Consider the following 14980-nt stretch of genomic DNA (forward strand, 5'->3'; position numbering starts at 1 on the left):
AGCAACTGGGGTCAGATATGCTCCTGCTGCAGAAAGGTGACCTCCCCTTTCCTTCACCACGTGAAGAACCTCTGCAGCCACCTGGCAGTGCGCAGGCCCTGGCACACCTGAGGAGCCTGTGCTCTGCCCAGGGCTGAGCGTTAGTCAGTTGGCTCCCACCCATGCCCAGCACGAACAATAGAAGAGCTTAAAAACTAATGATCTGCCTGACTCTCATTTTAACAAAATACCCAAAGGTATTTCTTGAGGAAATAGGTGTGTTGTTTGCAGCAGTTATAAAATCAGCTATGAGCACGGCACTAAATATTAACTTCTAGAGTTCCAAACAGTCAAAGCTATCCAACCGGAAAAGCAAACCCCAAAACTGAGAAACCTCAGTGAGGGCTTTTAGGCAGGAAGCTCTTTATCAGGAAAATGGCATTTGGCTCTCTTTCAAGAAAAACCCGGGGATTTTCTAAGCCTCTGGCTCGTGCACCTTTGTACAGTTAGGTGTGTATACTCAGAGGGGGTGAGGTGTTCCTGTTGTCACTCTGCTGTTCTCTCTCCTGTGCTTACACATGCGCACAGGTCTTCAGCTGGTGATCTCAGATGAGAATGCAGGCGGGATAGCAGCTCCGCAGCCTGTTACTGGGCAACAAATCCAACTCAGCCTCACAAGCAAGAATTTAGCTGTTGTAAAAGGTGATTCATCTGCACACAGGATCCACTGCCTGTTCTCCCAGCCCGGCTTGCTTAGCTATTCATGAAGAAATTTCTGATCGTCTTGGCTGTGTGTTCAGTGGTCGGTAAGTTCTGACTTCTTTCCTATCACTGACCGCGGGTGTTTCAGTTTGGGCATGTAGTATGGGAAGCAGCTCAGTCATTTGTCCTGAAACAAGACCTAGAGAATGAGCTGTTGTTTGAGGTTGTTCAAAAGCTCTTTCCTTTTAATATTTTCAAAGTATTGTTGGTGAGCTCAGTGCTTTAAGGATTAGTAGGGAGAAGAAATGATTCCCTCAATCCAAAGTGTTTGCCACTGGCTTAATGCAACCCAAATCCTACAGAAGTAAAGGATATTCTCTGACTTCAGGGGATTTTGGATCACCCCCTGTGTCTTACACAGATACACACAATCAGCCCTAATTTTAAAAGGGGTACAAACAAATAATATATCCCTAAAAGCCATTCAATCCTAAACCAAATGTGGCAAACCCACTCCTGGGTGAATCAAGCATAAACTTGCTATGTTTTCGAATGACAGCTTCTCAGCAGGGAACCTTAGCATTCATCTGCTTCTGCTCTGCTTTTCTGAGTGTGTCTATGACCTTACACAGTAGGGAAGGTGCCTACAGAAACTTCTGAAGCAGGGGGACTTTCACACCAAAATATCGTGGTTCTTCCTGCCCATGCTGATTGTGCTTGTGTTACACTGGTTTGCATAACCATGTTTTAGTATGGATAAATGTGGGAAGATGGAGATTTCCTACATCTGATACGATCGGGGTACTGGTGACTCGGTCTCAAGGTGACCAGACAGGGAAACCCACCCGCTTTGTGCCGCCAAAGGAGGAGGCTGTGCTCAGCTAGCATTTGGAGTAGACCTGAGCCTATTTCTGTGTTGCTTCCCTGCCAAAATGCCTTACCCAACAAGACTGATAACTGGATCTGTGTCTTTCTGACTAATTCTCCTCCTGTACAGCACAATAGGTCAAACTGCTGCCACACAGTTCTCCATGGAAGCAGCTGGAGGGAAAGCTTGGGGAAGATCCAGGGACTGGCATATTTTAGTCCCTGCTCTACCACAACTGTTCAGTGCAATCTTGTCCAAGTCCCCCCCAGTCTGGTCCTAAATTTTCCCATCTGTAAAATGCTGCTACTTCTACCTGTTTATCACAGTTTTTTTCAGTGGGGTTGCATTGATTGTGTGTGTCTGTTTACAAGAACAGTAACTGGACTGTTCATTTCCAACAAGAGCAGGCTGAAGCTCCATTAGTTCAAGGAGTTTATCAGTACTGCAAAGCAAGGGTTAAAAGTAATGTATAAACTGCATAACTTTGAGGACGTGTCTATAATTCAGATTTACAGAGCTCATAGATTCTGAAGGTTACTGCCCAAGGTCCTGTGAATCAGCCTTGAGGAAATGTGGCACCATGTGTTCTGGTTACAGGAGGGACCCCGAAATCTCCAGGACACTGCAGCAGCTGCTCATAGCCAGGTTGCTGCAGGTGGATCATGGTGGCATTCTGCTCAAACATCCCCAAACAAGGGCATGTTTGCCAGGGCAAGGGGCATTTCAGCTTCGTAAATCTAGAGCCCATCCTCCGTGGGAAGAGGCACGCAACTTGGTCTGCAGGGAGCCAGGAGCTGTTTGCCCTCACCCTGGCACACCCAGATCAGAGTCCAGGTCTCAGATCTGTCGAGTGTCGCTCTGCACAGGCAGTCTCCATCCCATAAAACATGGACCATGAGCGGCTAATGGCCATCACATCTGCAGTGATATGAGACTGATCTAAACACACTACTTCCCTGAGTCTGGGCAGAAGTGGTGGCATTCACAGATTTGAATCTAGCTTGGAAACAGGTTATTGTGCCTAGTTTTCTAGCCATTTAACTGCTTTAAAAGAAACCTGATAAGAAAATCCTGGATTCTCTTTCTGAGTCTTAGTTTTTGAGGCCCTTCTGTAAAAATTCCTGACATAGATTCCTTTGGGATGAGTCAACAATCTGCAAAGCCTACATGGTGATGTGTGCGTGATCTGAGTTCCTGTTCTGTTCAAGCTTCTGCTCTGCAGCCCCTCTCTAGCGACCTGGAAGTGGCATGTGTGCTGTTCAGCCTGCAGAAGGGAAGGCTCCAGGGTCCTCACTGCGACCTTTCAGCACTTAAAGGGGCCTTATAAAAAAGATGGAGAGCGACTCTTTGCTCAATCAGATAATGGCTGGACAAAGGAGAATGGTTTTAAACTAAAAGATGGGAGATTTAGACCAGAGATTAGGAGGAGATTCTTCACTCAGAGGGCAATGAGGCACTGGAACAGGTTTCCCAGAGAGGTTGTGGCTGCCCCATCCCTGGAGGCGTTCAAGACCAGGTTGGATGAGGCCCTGGGCAACCTGATCTAGTGGGTGGCATCCCTGCCCTATGGCAGGGGGTTTGGAACTGGATGACCTTTGAGGTCCCTTCCAACCCAAGCCATTCTGTGATATGATTCTGTTCACCAAATGGCTGAGCAGTGCTGGATCCATGCTCACCTGAGGGCTGAGATGCCAGAATATGCATTTTAATACCAGTTTCTTTGCTACCCTAGGCATTGCGACTACAGAGAGGTCATCATGTCTGAAACGTGCAGCATTTTCTTCTACAAACTTTGAGAACATCCTGACATGGGAAACTGAAGCAGACATTCCCCCTGGCACAGTATATGATGTCCAGTATAAGCAGTATGTGAAATTTGCTTCTTTTTGGAATTCTGTTGTTCTTGCAGCCACTGTTCTGAGTAGATTTTGCTGTTTCTGCTGCTTGTCTTGCTTTCGTGGAAATGGTTCTGCTTAGGCAAGAACTCAGTAAAGGACAGGATTATTTAAACTGGTGGATGATGCTTAGTTAAGCAAATACTTTTACACCATGGCTTGCCCGTTTTACTCCACTACAGAGCTTTGTCTCAGCAACTTCTCTCTATTCTGCAGTTTCCTCACCTGTAAATACAGGTAATAGCAATTGCCTTCCTCCGGGTCAGTCACTAGAGCTAAAAGAAATCAGACCAGTGCTACACAATAGCTTTGTTGCATTTGGGTAGTTTGCGAAGTCAGCAATGAATTTGCATGCAGTCATTCAGTGCCAGACTGAGCAAAAAACCCCGGAGTCACCGACTGAAGGATACTCTTGTGTGCGCCTTGAAAGGAGCTGCACTTCCTCAAAGCCTTATCCACACAGAAACACCAGTGGGAATGGATTAAGGGCTATAGGCCAGGGGAGGTTTCTCTGCCATTTCATTCCCAGCCACTTGTTAATCGCAATAATTAATTTAAAATCTACTAGTAGTTGGCAAAGCAGCCTGTCTATATCATTCCAGAGGATTGTATTGCATCTGCTATACCAATCAGACTAAAAGCTATTTTGTCCTGTCTAAGGTATGGAGAGAAAGTCTGGCTTAACAAGCGTGAGTGCCAGAACATCACACAGCCTTTCTGCAATCTCACTCGTGAAACAGAAAACTTCACCGAGCACTACTACGCCAGGGTGAGGGCCGCTGGCCAGAACTACTGCTCCTCCAGCTGGGTGCGCTCAGAAAGATTTGAACCCAGAAAAGAGAGTATGTACCTCTGCTGAAATCTACTACATCCTGCTTGTTGGGGATTCATCTCTAGTCTCACTGATGTTTAGGACAGTGTTTCCTCTAATTTTAGTATTGCGAGACTCTGTGCTTGCTAGGATGGGAGTGAAAGCTTTCCAGTCCTGAAGAAGGCTTGCTGTTGGGCAAAGAGACAAGTGAGCAAATGGGCAGGGCCAGCCCTGAGGTCTGACGCAGAGTGCAATTAGAGAAGGGGAAAAGCCAGATGTGCTAGAAGGAAGAACTGCTCTTAAGGTTGAAGACAGGCAGGAACTTAGTAAGAGACGTGATGGGCAACCTGAGGACAGCCAGTAATGCAGCCATAGGAGCTAGGAAATGTGAACTCCATCACACCAGGATAAGCAGCCAGACCAACTGATGCTCGGTGCTCCCAGCCCCAAGTGAGCTGCACCACAAACACCACACCCTCTGGACGTCCGCTTGCTTGCTCTGTGTACTGAATACTTGTCAAGAATAATTCAGGGTGGCATTAGCAGTCAGTGGCTATGAAGAGCCTTCAGATCTTTGCATGAAATAAGCCATGAAAGAGCCACGTAGTTGCTTTGATCACAAAACATTCACTTCGCATTGCAGCATAAGCTTTAATGCTCCTCGTGAGGTGACCCTATTCCCCAAAGCCATTCTTTTGACTATTTTAAGCTACTTGAAGGAGTACTGAGTGCTGCTTTTAAATATGGATTGTGTTAAACCTCTGTGTTCTGCGTTGTGCATACCCTTCACTGAAGATAAGTTTCAACACCCAAGACCTGAACTGCTCTAAAGGCAAAATCTGAAGCAGGATGGGAATAGGAACGTAGGTAGCAGTTAGCTGAGTGCCCTGTGGTGGGATCCCACACTCAGCTCAGCACAAACACACAAGGGAGGATGCTTCTGTGCAGGAAAAGGAACCAACACAGAAACAGTGAGAGCAGGGTCCTAAGGAAAAGCCTGAGGAAGGAATTTCTAGAGACAAACACTGGCTAAACGGGGCAGAACCCTGAGGAAAGGCATTATCCCCCTTTTCCTGATTTTTCTGTGGTCAACAAAATGCAGCCCAAATACTTTTTTGATTATACACAGGCATAATCATTTACAGTCAGTCTGCTGTGTGCATAAGATGTGTATAAAACACTCTGATAACATATTAGCTTTAATCTTAACAATTGACACTTCCTGTTCTGTCTTTTCTAGCTGTTATTGGAGCACCAGAATTAGAGTATATTCCTTATGTACGGTCCATAAAGTTTCTTATACGGCCCCCCTATACTCCGCTGAGAGGTGAGGATGGCCACCAGCTAACCATAGAGGACATTTATAGCAAATCTGGTCCTGTTGATTATCACTTAACACTGTTCAACCAACGGACACATCAAAAGGTAAAGTACAACCTCAGGCCACTAGCCACTGACTTTTGTAAATCACATTTTGCATAACGTGGAGAAGGACATCAGAACTGGTACATGATAGAGGAGATTTCTGATACACAAGGGAAAGAAACTGTGTCTTTGACTTTCAGCAGACAAGAGGAACTTTAAGCATTCCTCTAAAATTTTGGAAATGAAACTAAAGTCCACCACATTATAGTATCAGTAACAAAAAGTAAAGCTGACAGTGACGGAAAAATAAAGTGACATAGTTCAAGTATGAATGAAGTGAAATGCAAAAACTAAATGCAGTAATAGTAGAAAGGAAATTGTGTATTTAGAATTCCATATATACAGAATTATTACGGTCCTGTAGCACGCTATTAGTAACTTAAATATGCTGAATTCTGCAATCTGAGTTGAGGAAATTGTATGTATTTTATCTTTCTAAAATGTAGCATTTTCCTTTATTTTAAATAGTGGATAAAGAATGAGCACAACAAAGAATTTGAAGTTATCAACTTGGACCCAGACACGGAATATAATGGAACAGTGTACATATACCTCCGTGAGAGAAGCAGCAAATCCCAAGGATTTCGGGTGAAAACTCTACCAGGTGAGGCTGTTAACTCTGCTCAGCTAAAAGTCTACCTAGGCTATTGGGTGCACAAAAGAGGCCAGTTTTTAGCTGGTGCTAAATATCATGTCCTTACTAAACATTCTGAACCAATGCAAAGTTTCCTAATTTAAAAATCGAATCCTATGAGATCATTTAGATGATGCCATGCATTTTTTCCAAACCAATGCTCTGAAGCTACATTTTCACTTTGTTCTTTCCCTCACTAACCAGACACCACGTGGCTTCTCTACTGCTTTGTTGCACTCGGATTCTGTGCCGGGCTGGTGTTTGCTGCAATTAGCTACGTGATCTATAAATATGTCAAGCAGCACAGTGCACAGCCTATGTCTTTGGTAAGTGTTCTTAAACCATTGCAGCAGAACTTTAAACCACTCAGGACCATGCAAATGCACCTGAAAACAGCACTAACTGAGGAGGATGAATGTGCATGCAAGGGCATTGTCTGGGCATTCACTGCATTCACTGCAGACTGCTGGCAGTTTTAATTTGGTCATCCTTACACACATAGAGAAAATTTCTTGCAGGGAGTTGTAATGTAAGACGCCAAAGATGCCTGCAGATTTGAAGGATCTTGGTTATTCTAATAAATGAAATAAATTGTTTATATCATTCCTAAAGGAGAGCAAGGCTTTTAATTTTTTAAGAATCTAAAGTAAACCTTCAAAGTCGCAGACTTCTTGTTAATAGCTCATGTTTGTCTGTCTATTTCAACAGGACTTCAGAGGGATTTCATCATTCCAGCCTCTCACACTGACGGTGGAGCATATCATAAAGCCCATCAATTTATCCAAACCTTCACTTCTCATCCCTGAAGTGCAGTTAGCGCAGATCAGCCAGCATCTGGACAGAGCCCTGGAGCCACCACGACCCCTCTGCCCACCAGAAGCTACCTACCAGCACCAGGCTGACGTGCAGGCGTCCCAGCTGCCTGCTCAGCCACCCTGCCCGGCAAGCACAAGTCCTGCTTACGCTCCCCAGAGAGCCGAGCAAAGCGTCTCCAGCCTCCCCCTGACCTATGGGGTGTGTGTCGATGGCATGGACCATATTGACAAGAACAATTTGCACCCAAACCAAGTGCTAAAGGAAGTTTCTCCAGATAGCTTTGCTGCTGTGAAGCTTGTAAACCAGGTGCTGGGCAAAAGCTGCAGCCACTGGAGTTATAAAGAACAGAGGCCAAACGTGGCACTGTGGGGCAGCAGTGACGCGGGGGAGCCAGCTCTCGTGCAGCAGAGCCCTGGGCAAACGCAGCAGCTGCTGTTGCAGACTGACGGGACTGAAAATAAAGTGCACGTACCCCAGCTGGCGCTGTCTTTGGTGGGACAAGGAGGATGCTATAGACAGCAGACAGCAGAACTGCCGCTGTTGTTGTCTTCGGTTACGGTTGATGGGGACCAGGTTTCAGAGGACGAATCTCTGCCATCTCCATCAGCAGCTCTCCTCCTCTCGGTCAGTACTGGCAACAGTTTCCCTGGGGAGAGCAACACGGAGTGGTGGATGCCATCAGGTTCAGTGTCACATCCTGAAAATAAATTTTACTTCCAAGAAACTCAAGAAACACAGAAGTTTACAGCAGCAAAGGATCTTAGCTGCACTAAACTGGATAATGTTCTGTCCCAGGACACTATCTCAGACCGGGGTAATGGCTTTTCTCTCACTACACTGTTCAAAGACCTGAACCTGAAAGTACTGTGGGATCAAGAAGATGAAAACGCAGAATTTTATTAAGAAAAGATAATAATATCAAAATCCAGATTCTGTTTGCTTACATAACATAGTAACATATCCTGAAAACAGTACAAGGCAAATAAACATAGCTAATCTCGGATGTATTGTAACAGGGCACTGAGCTGTTCCCACTATTGTTCTCTCATGGGCTCTGGTACCTTACTAATATTATTACTCCCTGGTATGCTATGATACTGTATCTTAGCACTTAATTAGTACATCTTCACTCTGTGGATATTCTTCAGACTGGTTATGAATTGGACTACTTTCAAGCTGAGTTAGGATTCAAGTTCAAATTCCAGATTCAGTTTCCTGAAATCTTGGCTAAGTTCACAATAGAAACTGTATTTGTTCCTTACCAACACCAAACAGCCAGGTCCAAAATATACCCATGCTTCGAAGAAATTAAAGTGCAGATGTATGCAAAGCTAAAAGAATTAAAACAATGTGGTACAGTAAAAAAATGAAATATATATTTGTGTTCTACCCTTGGATATACATGTATGATTCTTGCAAAGCTACTTCCATAGAATGGACTTTGCCTTTAAAGCAGTCATTGAAACTGTGGTAATAGCTCCTGATGCAGCAGTTCTGAGAAACTAAATGCCCTCTATTCTGCTGTGCTCTTTAATGATTGTAGAAAGATGAAAACTTTCGTCTGTACAGCAGAATGATGCACTCTTGGCCCAGCCCTGACGTATTTTTCAACTGCTGCTGCTTTCTTTCTCATGAAATAGTCCCCCATTCTCTTCTTCCTTAGAAATCCCCAGGGACAAAGCGGCGAGGCTCACACTCCACATAGGCAGGAACACAAGGATTTACACCAGTCTCAGTTCAGCCCCATGAACCCTGAATGAATACTGAGTGCATTACTCTCTGTAATCTACCACGGAGACCAGGGAGGTGTTGAGCTGCTTCCTCCCATCCTTCCCTGGCACTACCAGCAAGGAACATGCTCCATGTGAATGATGGAGAGGAATCTACAACTGCAGAGGTCTTCTCTACCTCTGTTACCAGCACAGCCACCTCTAGGGCTGAAATGAAGCAAAACCAACATAAGCTGACAGCCAAATTCCTTTAGGGCTGCAGCTTTGCCAAAAGCAAGCTAAATGGTATTTACCTGGGGAACAGAGATGGCAATTGTTTTTCATTAAGAAGAGAGTGTAGTTCAGCCTGTCGATTTCCACTGGTGGGGTGAATAAGTGCACGTGTCTGATGACCTCAGGTTTTCAGAAGAACTGAAACCACATGTAAGAATAAGCCAGGTTTTGAATAGTATGGGGAAGTACTCACTGGAAGCACTCCCTGAGCACTGCACGGGGAAGGCTGACCAGAAGCAAAAACTCAGCTGTTCTCACCACGAGTGCACTTAGGTGTTTTCTCAGTCTGGAGAAGCTGAGGCCAAAGGTTAAATTCCACTTTCTTGGTATGATTTTGCTAATAAACTGTAGCTTTATGAAGTAAAGGGGTTTTGATGATTCAACCCAGGATTAAAGAACTAACCGTAAGAATGCCAAACTTCACAGGTAAAGATTCAGGCCCTAACTCCAGCATCAGTAACAAACAAAGCACTGTGGCCATGTCATATGAGGCCAAGAGATGAAATGAGGGATGTGGTAAGAGAAACGTAGCAGTTGCAGGAGTTGCAGCAGCCCAGCTCTGTGGCTTCCAGGCCATGTGAGGCCCGGGTACTGTCCTGCCCCGCTAACTGCCCCCTGGAGAGGCGGCATTTCAAGGCCGTGATGCCAGGGCCTTTATTCAGGGTTGCTGTAGGCTATGTATCCTGTGTCAACAACATTCCCAGTGATGCTACTCAGGGAATAACCAAATGCCACAACGCCAATATTTTGGCTCGTGTTGTGAAACCCAATCCTCGGTGCAGCGTCAGTATGGGCAGCACAGTGTGGAAATGAAGGGGGCCTTAGAGCATTTGAAGATACTGCTAAAAAATACAGTATTTGTTACTTAACAACCTTCTCCAATCTCTCTGCAGCCCCCACCACAGGGCCTGATCATGTCACAGCCCTTAACAAACGTGTCATTTTGGTGCCTCAAGAGGACACATGCAGCTAAGGCAGTGAAACCTAGGACTGGAGTTTTAGACTTAATGTAGGTGCCTAAATATGCAAAGTATGCCACATCAGGATGTCAGTCTCTTCTTCAGGCACTTAAATACCTTAAAAGCTCCATTGCCTTTGACTATACAAGTTGATAAAGGCTGTGTATGGCAGAATGGTCTAAAGCCTCACAGCCTAGCTCTCTCCTGTCCTCATCTGTTCTACCCCTACAGCATGAGCAATGAATGTGGTCAAGAGAGGCACTCTCTGCACCATGTCGTAAGGAGGTGATTTCCCACAGCAATATTCTCAACTTCCTGCCATGACCATGGCTACGTCAATATTTATCTTTTAGGCCTTGCTGTACTAAGCAGGAGGAGATTGCTTCTTGTCTCATGAGTCACCTCTTGGATTTAAGAGGAAGATCATATTTTCTAAAACCATTTCTTTTTGGAAAAGCTTGGAAAAAGATGTTGATGCTATTTAGCTTTACTGCAGCTGCACAAGCAAAATGCTCATCCATCCCCCACCAACACATGCTGACCTTATTGCCTTCCACTTCACTGCTTTTCATAATCAAATTGATGGCCTTGTTTGTTTCAAAGTGCATCACAGCAAACAGCTATAGCAGGATCTAATTATCTCCCTCTCGTTCGGTGTAAGAACATTTCCAGATAAGCAGCATGATTTCAACATTGTCTCAAAGGTCATCCCATGCAAGCCATCTGTACCAACCAAGAGACTGCTCCTCATTCATCTTGACGTTTCCAGACAGTGGTGCTGATAGCCCGAGATAACAAAACAGAGAACTGCCTTAGGACAAAGACCGTGCCTGCTCCTAGGCAGATGTCACGATGATGACAGGTGAGCGCTGCAGCTCCAGTTGTCACAAGGACATCGGCGCAGCAGGTGGCTGCTGTAACCCTAGAGCCTCGCGTTGCTCTTTGTCTTCTCAGCTAAATCTGGGAGCTGTCACTTTGCTGTTCCCCAAGCCCTGCTCGTAGCTCGCTGGGGAGCTTGCACGGGGGCAAACGTGTCGCTGCGGGGTGAGGCTCGCTTTTTCCCCTGTTACCTGTTTTGGCTTTTGGAGCTGTACTGGTGGAAAACTATCTGAAATCATGGGTGATTTTTTAACATGTTCTTTGAGGAAAACCTTGCTGAAGGAACAAATGGGGAGCTCCACATTCTGGAGACGGGATGAAGCAGAGTTGAGGGGCAGCTTTTAAAGCACCAGGACCCTGACTGAGCAGACCCTACAGCTTGTCTCCAGCATCACGGTGGCCAAGCAGTCCTGCTGCTGGAAATGGGAGGTACGGTGCAGCAGAACTGCGTGAAGGAGCCTGCACCACAGATGGATCTCGGTGCTAAGCAGTGGCCTTACACTTGCAGGTTCAGAGGATGAAAGACATCCATGCATGTCTTTTCAGACTGAGACAATGAGAGAAGTGAGACATGAAGACAAGAGATTTTTCTAAGAAAAAGGTAACAAAGCGGTCAAAGGTTTGAAACAGCTTCCATATGAGGAGAGCATGACTGGTCTTTTCTCCTTAAAACACATAACAGAGGGTTGATATGACAAGGGTGAAAGAAATTATTAATGTTAAGCAGAACAGGCCATAATTACCCATTTCTTCTCATAATACCAAATTCAGGAAAGCACCCAAATGGTCATGCAATGGTTAAAAACCAATGAGAAAAGTGTTCCTTCGTTTTGACAGCTTCGTTTATACCAAAATGTGCTCAGCTGTTCCTGCCCAGGAATATCTGTTTACTGCTTTATTTGGATGTCTGAGGCAGCCACCAAATAAACTTTTCCCACAGAAGCCCTTGTTCCAGTGCCAATCCTGCTGGAGTTCAGCTTTGCTTCCCTTGGATGGTGAAGCAAACACAGGTGGATCCTACTGATACAATCAGGGTGACTCAAAACCTTGCCAGATATGATGTTGGGACTCGTTTCCACAAAGTCTTGTGAAGACCAGAATCATTACACTAATTAACAGGGATGGGTCTATTAGCAGCAATAAAGCACGGTTGGTGCTCAGCTCAGAAAAAGCTACAGGCCTCTGTCAAGAGACAGGGCATTGGGCTGAACAGACCTGCAGCTACACCCTGTACAGCAATGTTATTTTTCACAGATCCTCTTTACTGCCTTCTGGCCACTCGGCGAAGCCCACTGCTGGTGCACTGCCCTCTCATCTAATCAGATGCAGAACACCCGGTTAACAAACTGGCATTGCAGCTGCAGAGCTTTACTTGCAAGCCTTCCTTTCTCCTGATATCACAGAAAATACCACCCGCTGCTCACATTGCTGAGAAGGGTTTATTCCAAATGCTGAAACTGCAAGCCGATCATAAACACATGGAAAAGCAGCAGTCTCTGTTTTTTTACCCTACTCCAGCCTCCCAGATACTGCCGTGGGCAGCTGGATGTGTAAGCTCACTGTTGTGGTAGCATTGAGCCCTCCTTTGCCTGTAAAAAGGAACATAAAATAATCACAGCCAACCTAAACACATGAACTGTTGTTAGCTCTGATCTAATTATACACTGACATGATTTGCCTGCGGTTGGCATTCACTAAAGTGATGTCAAAATAAACGATTTCAGTCCATTATGCAGCAATGGCAATGTTGACCCAAGGGAAAATCCTGGAGGAGGTTAAAACATTCATTATTCATTTTAGTTGCTTCACGAATGTCTATCCTAAGGAAGCAGAGGATAATACAATGCTCTGATGCCTGAATTTTGGAGGCACCTGTCTTTCCTTTACCATTTGGCAATGGCAATTATTTGACCAAACAAAAAAGAGTTTGTGATTAGTTGTCACTGCAGTGCACGGCTCAAGCAGTGTAACCCCCGCATGGGTCTCCCCATTGTCACTGCGATGGCATGGTAGGATGCTATATTTAAGGCTCGAGGATGGGCACTCAAACATGGGGAACATTCTTTTGGGGAGAGTCATTCTTAGTGTCGTCAACAGGGAAAAGGAAACGCTCCTTTGTCCTTTCTCTTGCATGAGGACAGGCACTCTCACTGTAGTCTTCACAGGGTGAGTTTGTTTATCTGTAAATAAGCTACTGTTTATAGCAAGATTTTAAAAGATCTTTATAGCAGCATCAGCTATTTTGTATGATCACTTTGTTTGTATTGCACCTCAGAGACAGACTGTGCTTTGTGATTGTATCTGCTTTAGAGTGTCTTTACTGTTTTTTCAGTGTTGTTCTTATGAAAATATTTTTTTTTCTCACAAGTGTCTATTCTGTTTATTGATCTGTTCAGAAAAAAATGCATACATTTGGATTGAAAAGTGTAAGCTTTTGTAGATCAGAACTCTGTATCTTCGTAACAAACACCAGATTATAGAGCACTGAAAATTTTCCAGGGAATAATTGAATGTAGTATATATTAATCATGATTTTGGAACAGTAACTATTCATGAACGTAGAAACAGAGACCTGATGCACAGTAGTCATTGTACAGCTGCAATAGTCGGAAGAGAGTAGTATTCTAGGAAATTAAAAAGATATTTTTTCCACACAGATGTTTTATTTTCACTTTTTATATTTGCAAATGCTTCTTTGTTTCATCCAAAGTTAGCATCTACTGAGGAAATCTGTATTTTCATATGTATTTGGGAATATTTTGCATTTACCATAACTGTGCTTTTCCATACAACTCTGCTTTTCCATGGACAGTTTCTATGCGATTTGTTTACATTAACAGAAAATCATACTCCTGGAAAAAGTTGTCAGGGGTGTATTTTTAATTGTTTAAGGGTTAGAAAGCAATAAAACTTAAATATATTGAAAAATTTGTCAAGAGAAAATTTCAACAATAGGGCGTGAGCAAAGGAAAGATTTACAAGTATGTTTGAATGAATATTATTCAGCAATGATTACACTTCCAAAGAGCCAATGTGCTTTCATAAAGTAACATAAGCTCCTAGAACTTGAAAATCTGTGCAGTTTACAGAATGTGCTGTCAGTCTCCGAACCTCTTGCAAGACATAAGGAGGTACAGGGGAATACCCTGTTAAAAATCACTTCTGATTAATGCCCACTCATTATCCAGTGCCTAAAAGCAGTACACTTTATTCCCAGAAGAGGGGCTGCAGCAACAGCACGGTCCTTTAGCAGCTAATGCTGGAGGTGGAAGGCAGCCAAGAGCTGCTGCTTGCTCCCCACGTTTCACCTGCAAGAGGGGGATCTCCCTGGGCAGGCTTCTCCGCTCCCTCTGGGGAGGGTCCTGTTGTTTACTGAGCAACTCCTTTCCGGCTAGTGTTTGAAGGATGCTAGCTTTCTTCACAATTTACCAACTTTTTACAAGACCTAAGAAGAAGCAGGAGGCACTCAGAGGACTGGATAAAGCATTATCCCATTGAAGTATTGACTGGAACTGCCAGCAGCTTAAGATACACAGATGGGATATTTGGAGTGAAGAATTGATCTGTGTCTGCAAAAGATCAGTTTCAGAAAACCCACTTGAATTTTCCAGTTGTCACAGACACCAAGCAATTCCCACACAGCAGCCTGTGATGCAGCAGTGCTGCCTTATCCAACCCCTGGCACATCCAGGCAAGGTCAGAACATGGTGCAACTGCAATCTGGATGTCAGGTCACAGGCTATCTGGCATCAGATACCCCTGTAATAGTTTCTAGACTGAAAATCTGCTTATTTTCTAAACTTTTCCTCTGTATCTCACTATCTAATGTCCCATATCTTATTTTATCCCTGATCTTCTATGTCCCTCTGATCTCCCTTCTCATGATGCTCCTCATTTGCCTGCATGCTATATTGGGGGTCTGATCTAATGGAACACCCTGGAAGATCCAGCAGCTTTAGAGCATCAGCCTTTGGAAAACAAATCTGCCCATAAAATGTTGCCTGCCTTC

The 14980-nt window shown here is 44.5% G+C and overlaps 1 protein-coding gene across 1 annotated transcript; it reads left to right on the forward strand.

Annotated features, from left to right (window-relative positions):
- The first annotated feature begins 526 nt into the window (after window positions 1-526).
- On the forward strand, window positions 527-8527 carry IL22RA1 (interleukin 22 receptor subunit alpha 1). The gene is made up of 7 exons (XM_084497004.1): window positions 527-785; window positions 3282-3414; window positions 4105-4286; window positions 5496-5680; window positions 6149-6284; window positions 6519-6640; window positions 7023-8527. The coding sequence occupies exons 1-7, from the start codon at window positions 743-745 to the stop codon at window positions 8031-8033; spliced, it is 1812 nt and encodes a 603-aa protein (XP_084353130.1). The 5' UTR covers window positions 527-742; the 3' UTR covers window positions 8034-8527.
- The last annotated feature ends 6453 nt before the right edge of the window (window positions 8528-14980 follow it).

Source organism: Aythya ferina (assembly GCF_964211825.1).
Source record: "Aythya ferina genome assembly, chromosome: 24".
Taxonomy (NCBI): domain Eukaryota; kingdom Metazoa; phylum Chordata; class Aves; order Anseriformes; family Anatidae; genus Aythya; species Aythya ferina.

Bases quoted from the DNA above. Each gene is read 5' to 3' on its own strand.
- IL22RA1 (XM_084497004.1), top strand. From the start codon at position 743: ATGAAGAAATTTCTGATCGTCTTGGCTGTGTGTTCAGTGGTCG. The intron at 786-3,281 runs GTAAGTTCTGAC...TTGCTACCCTAG, and splicing joins GGCTGTGTGTTCAGTGGTCG to GCATTGCGACTACAGAGAGG. The intron at 4,287-5,495 runs GTATGTACCTCT...TGTCTTTTCTAG, and splicing joins ATTTGAACCCAGAAAAGAGA to CTGTTATTGGAGCACCAGAA.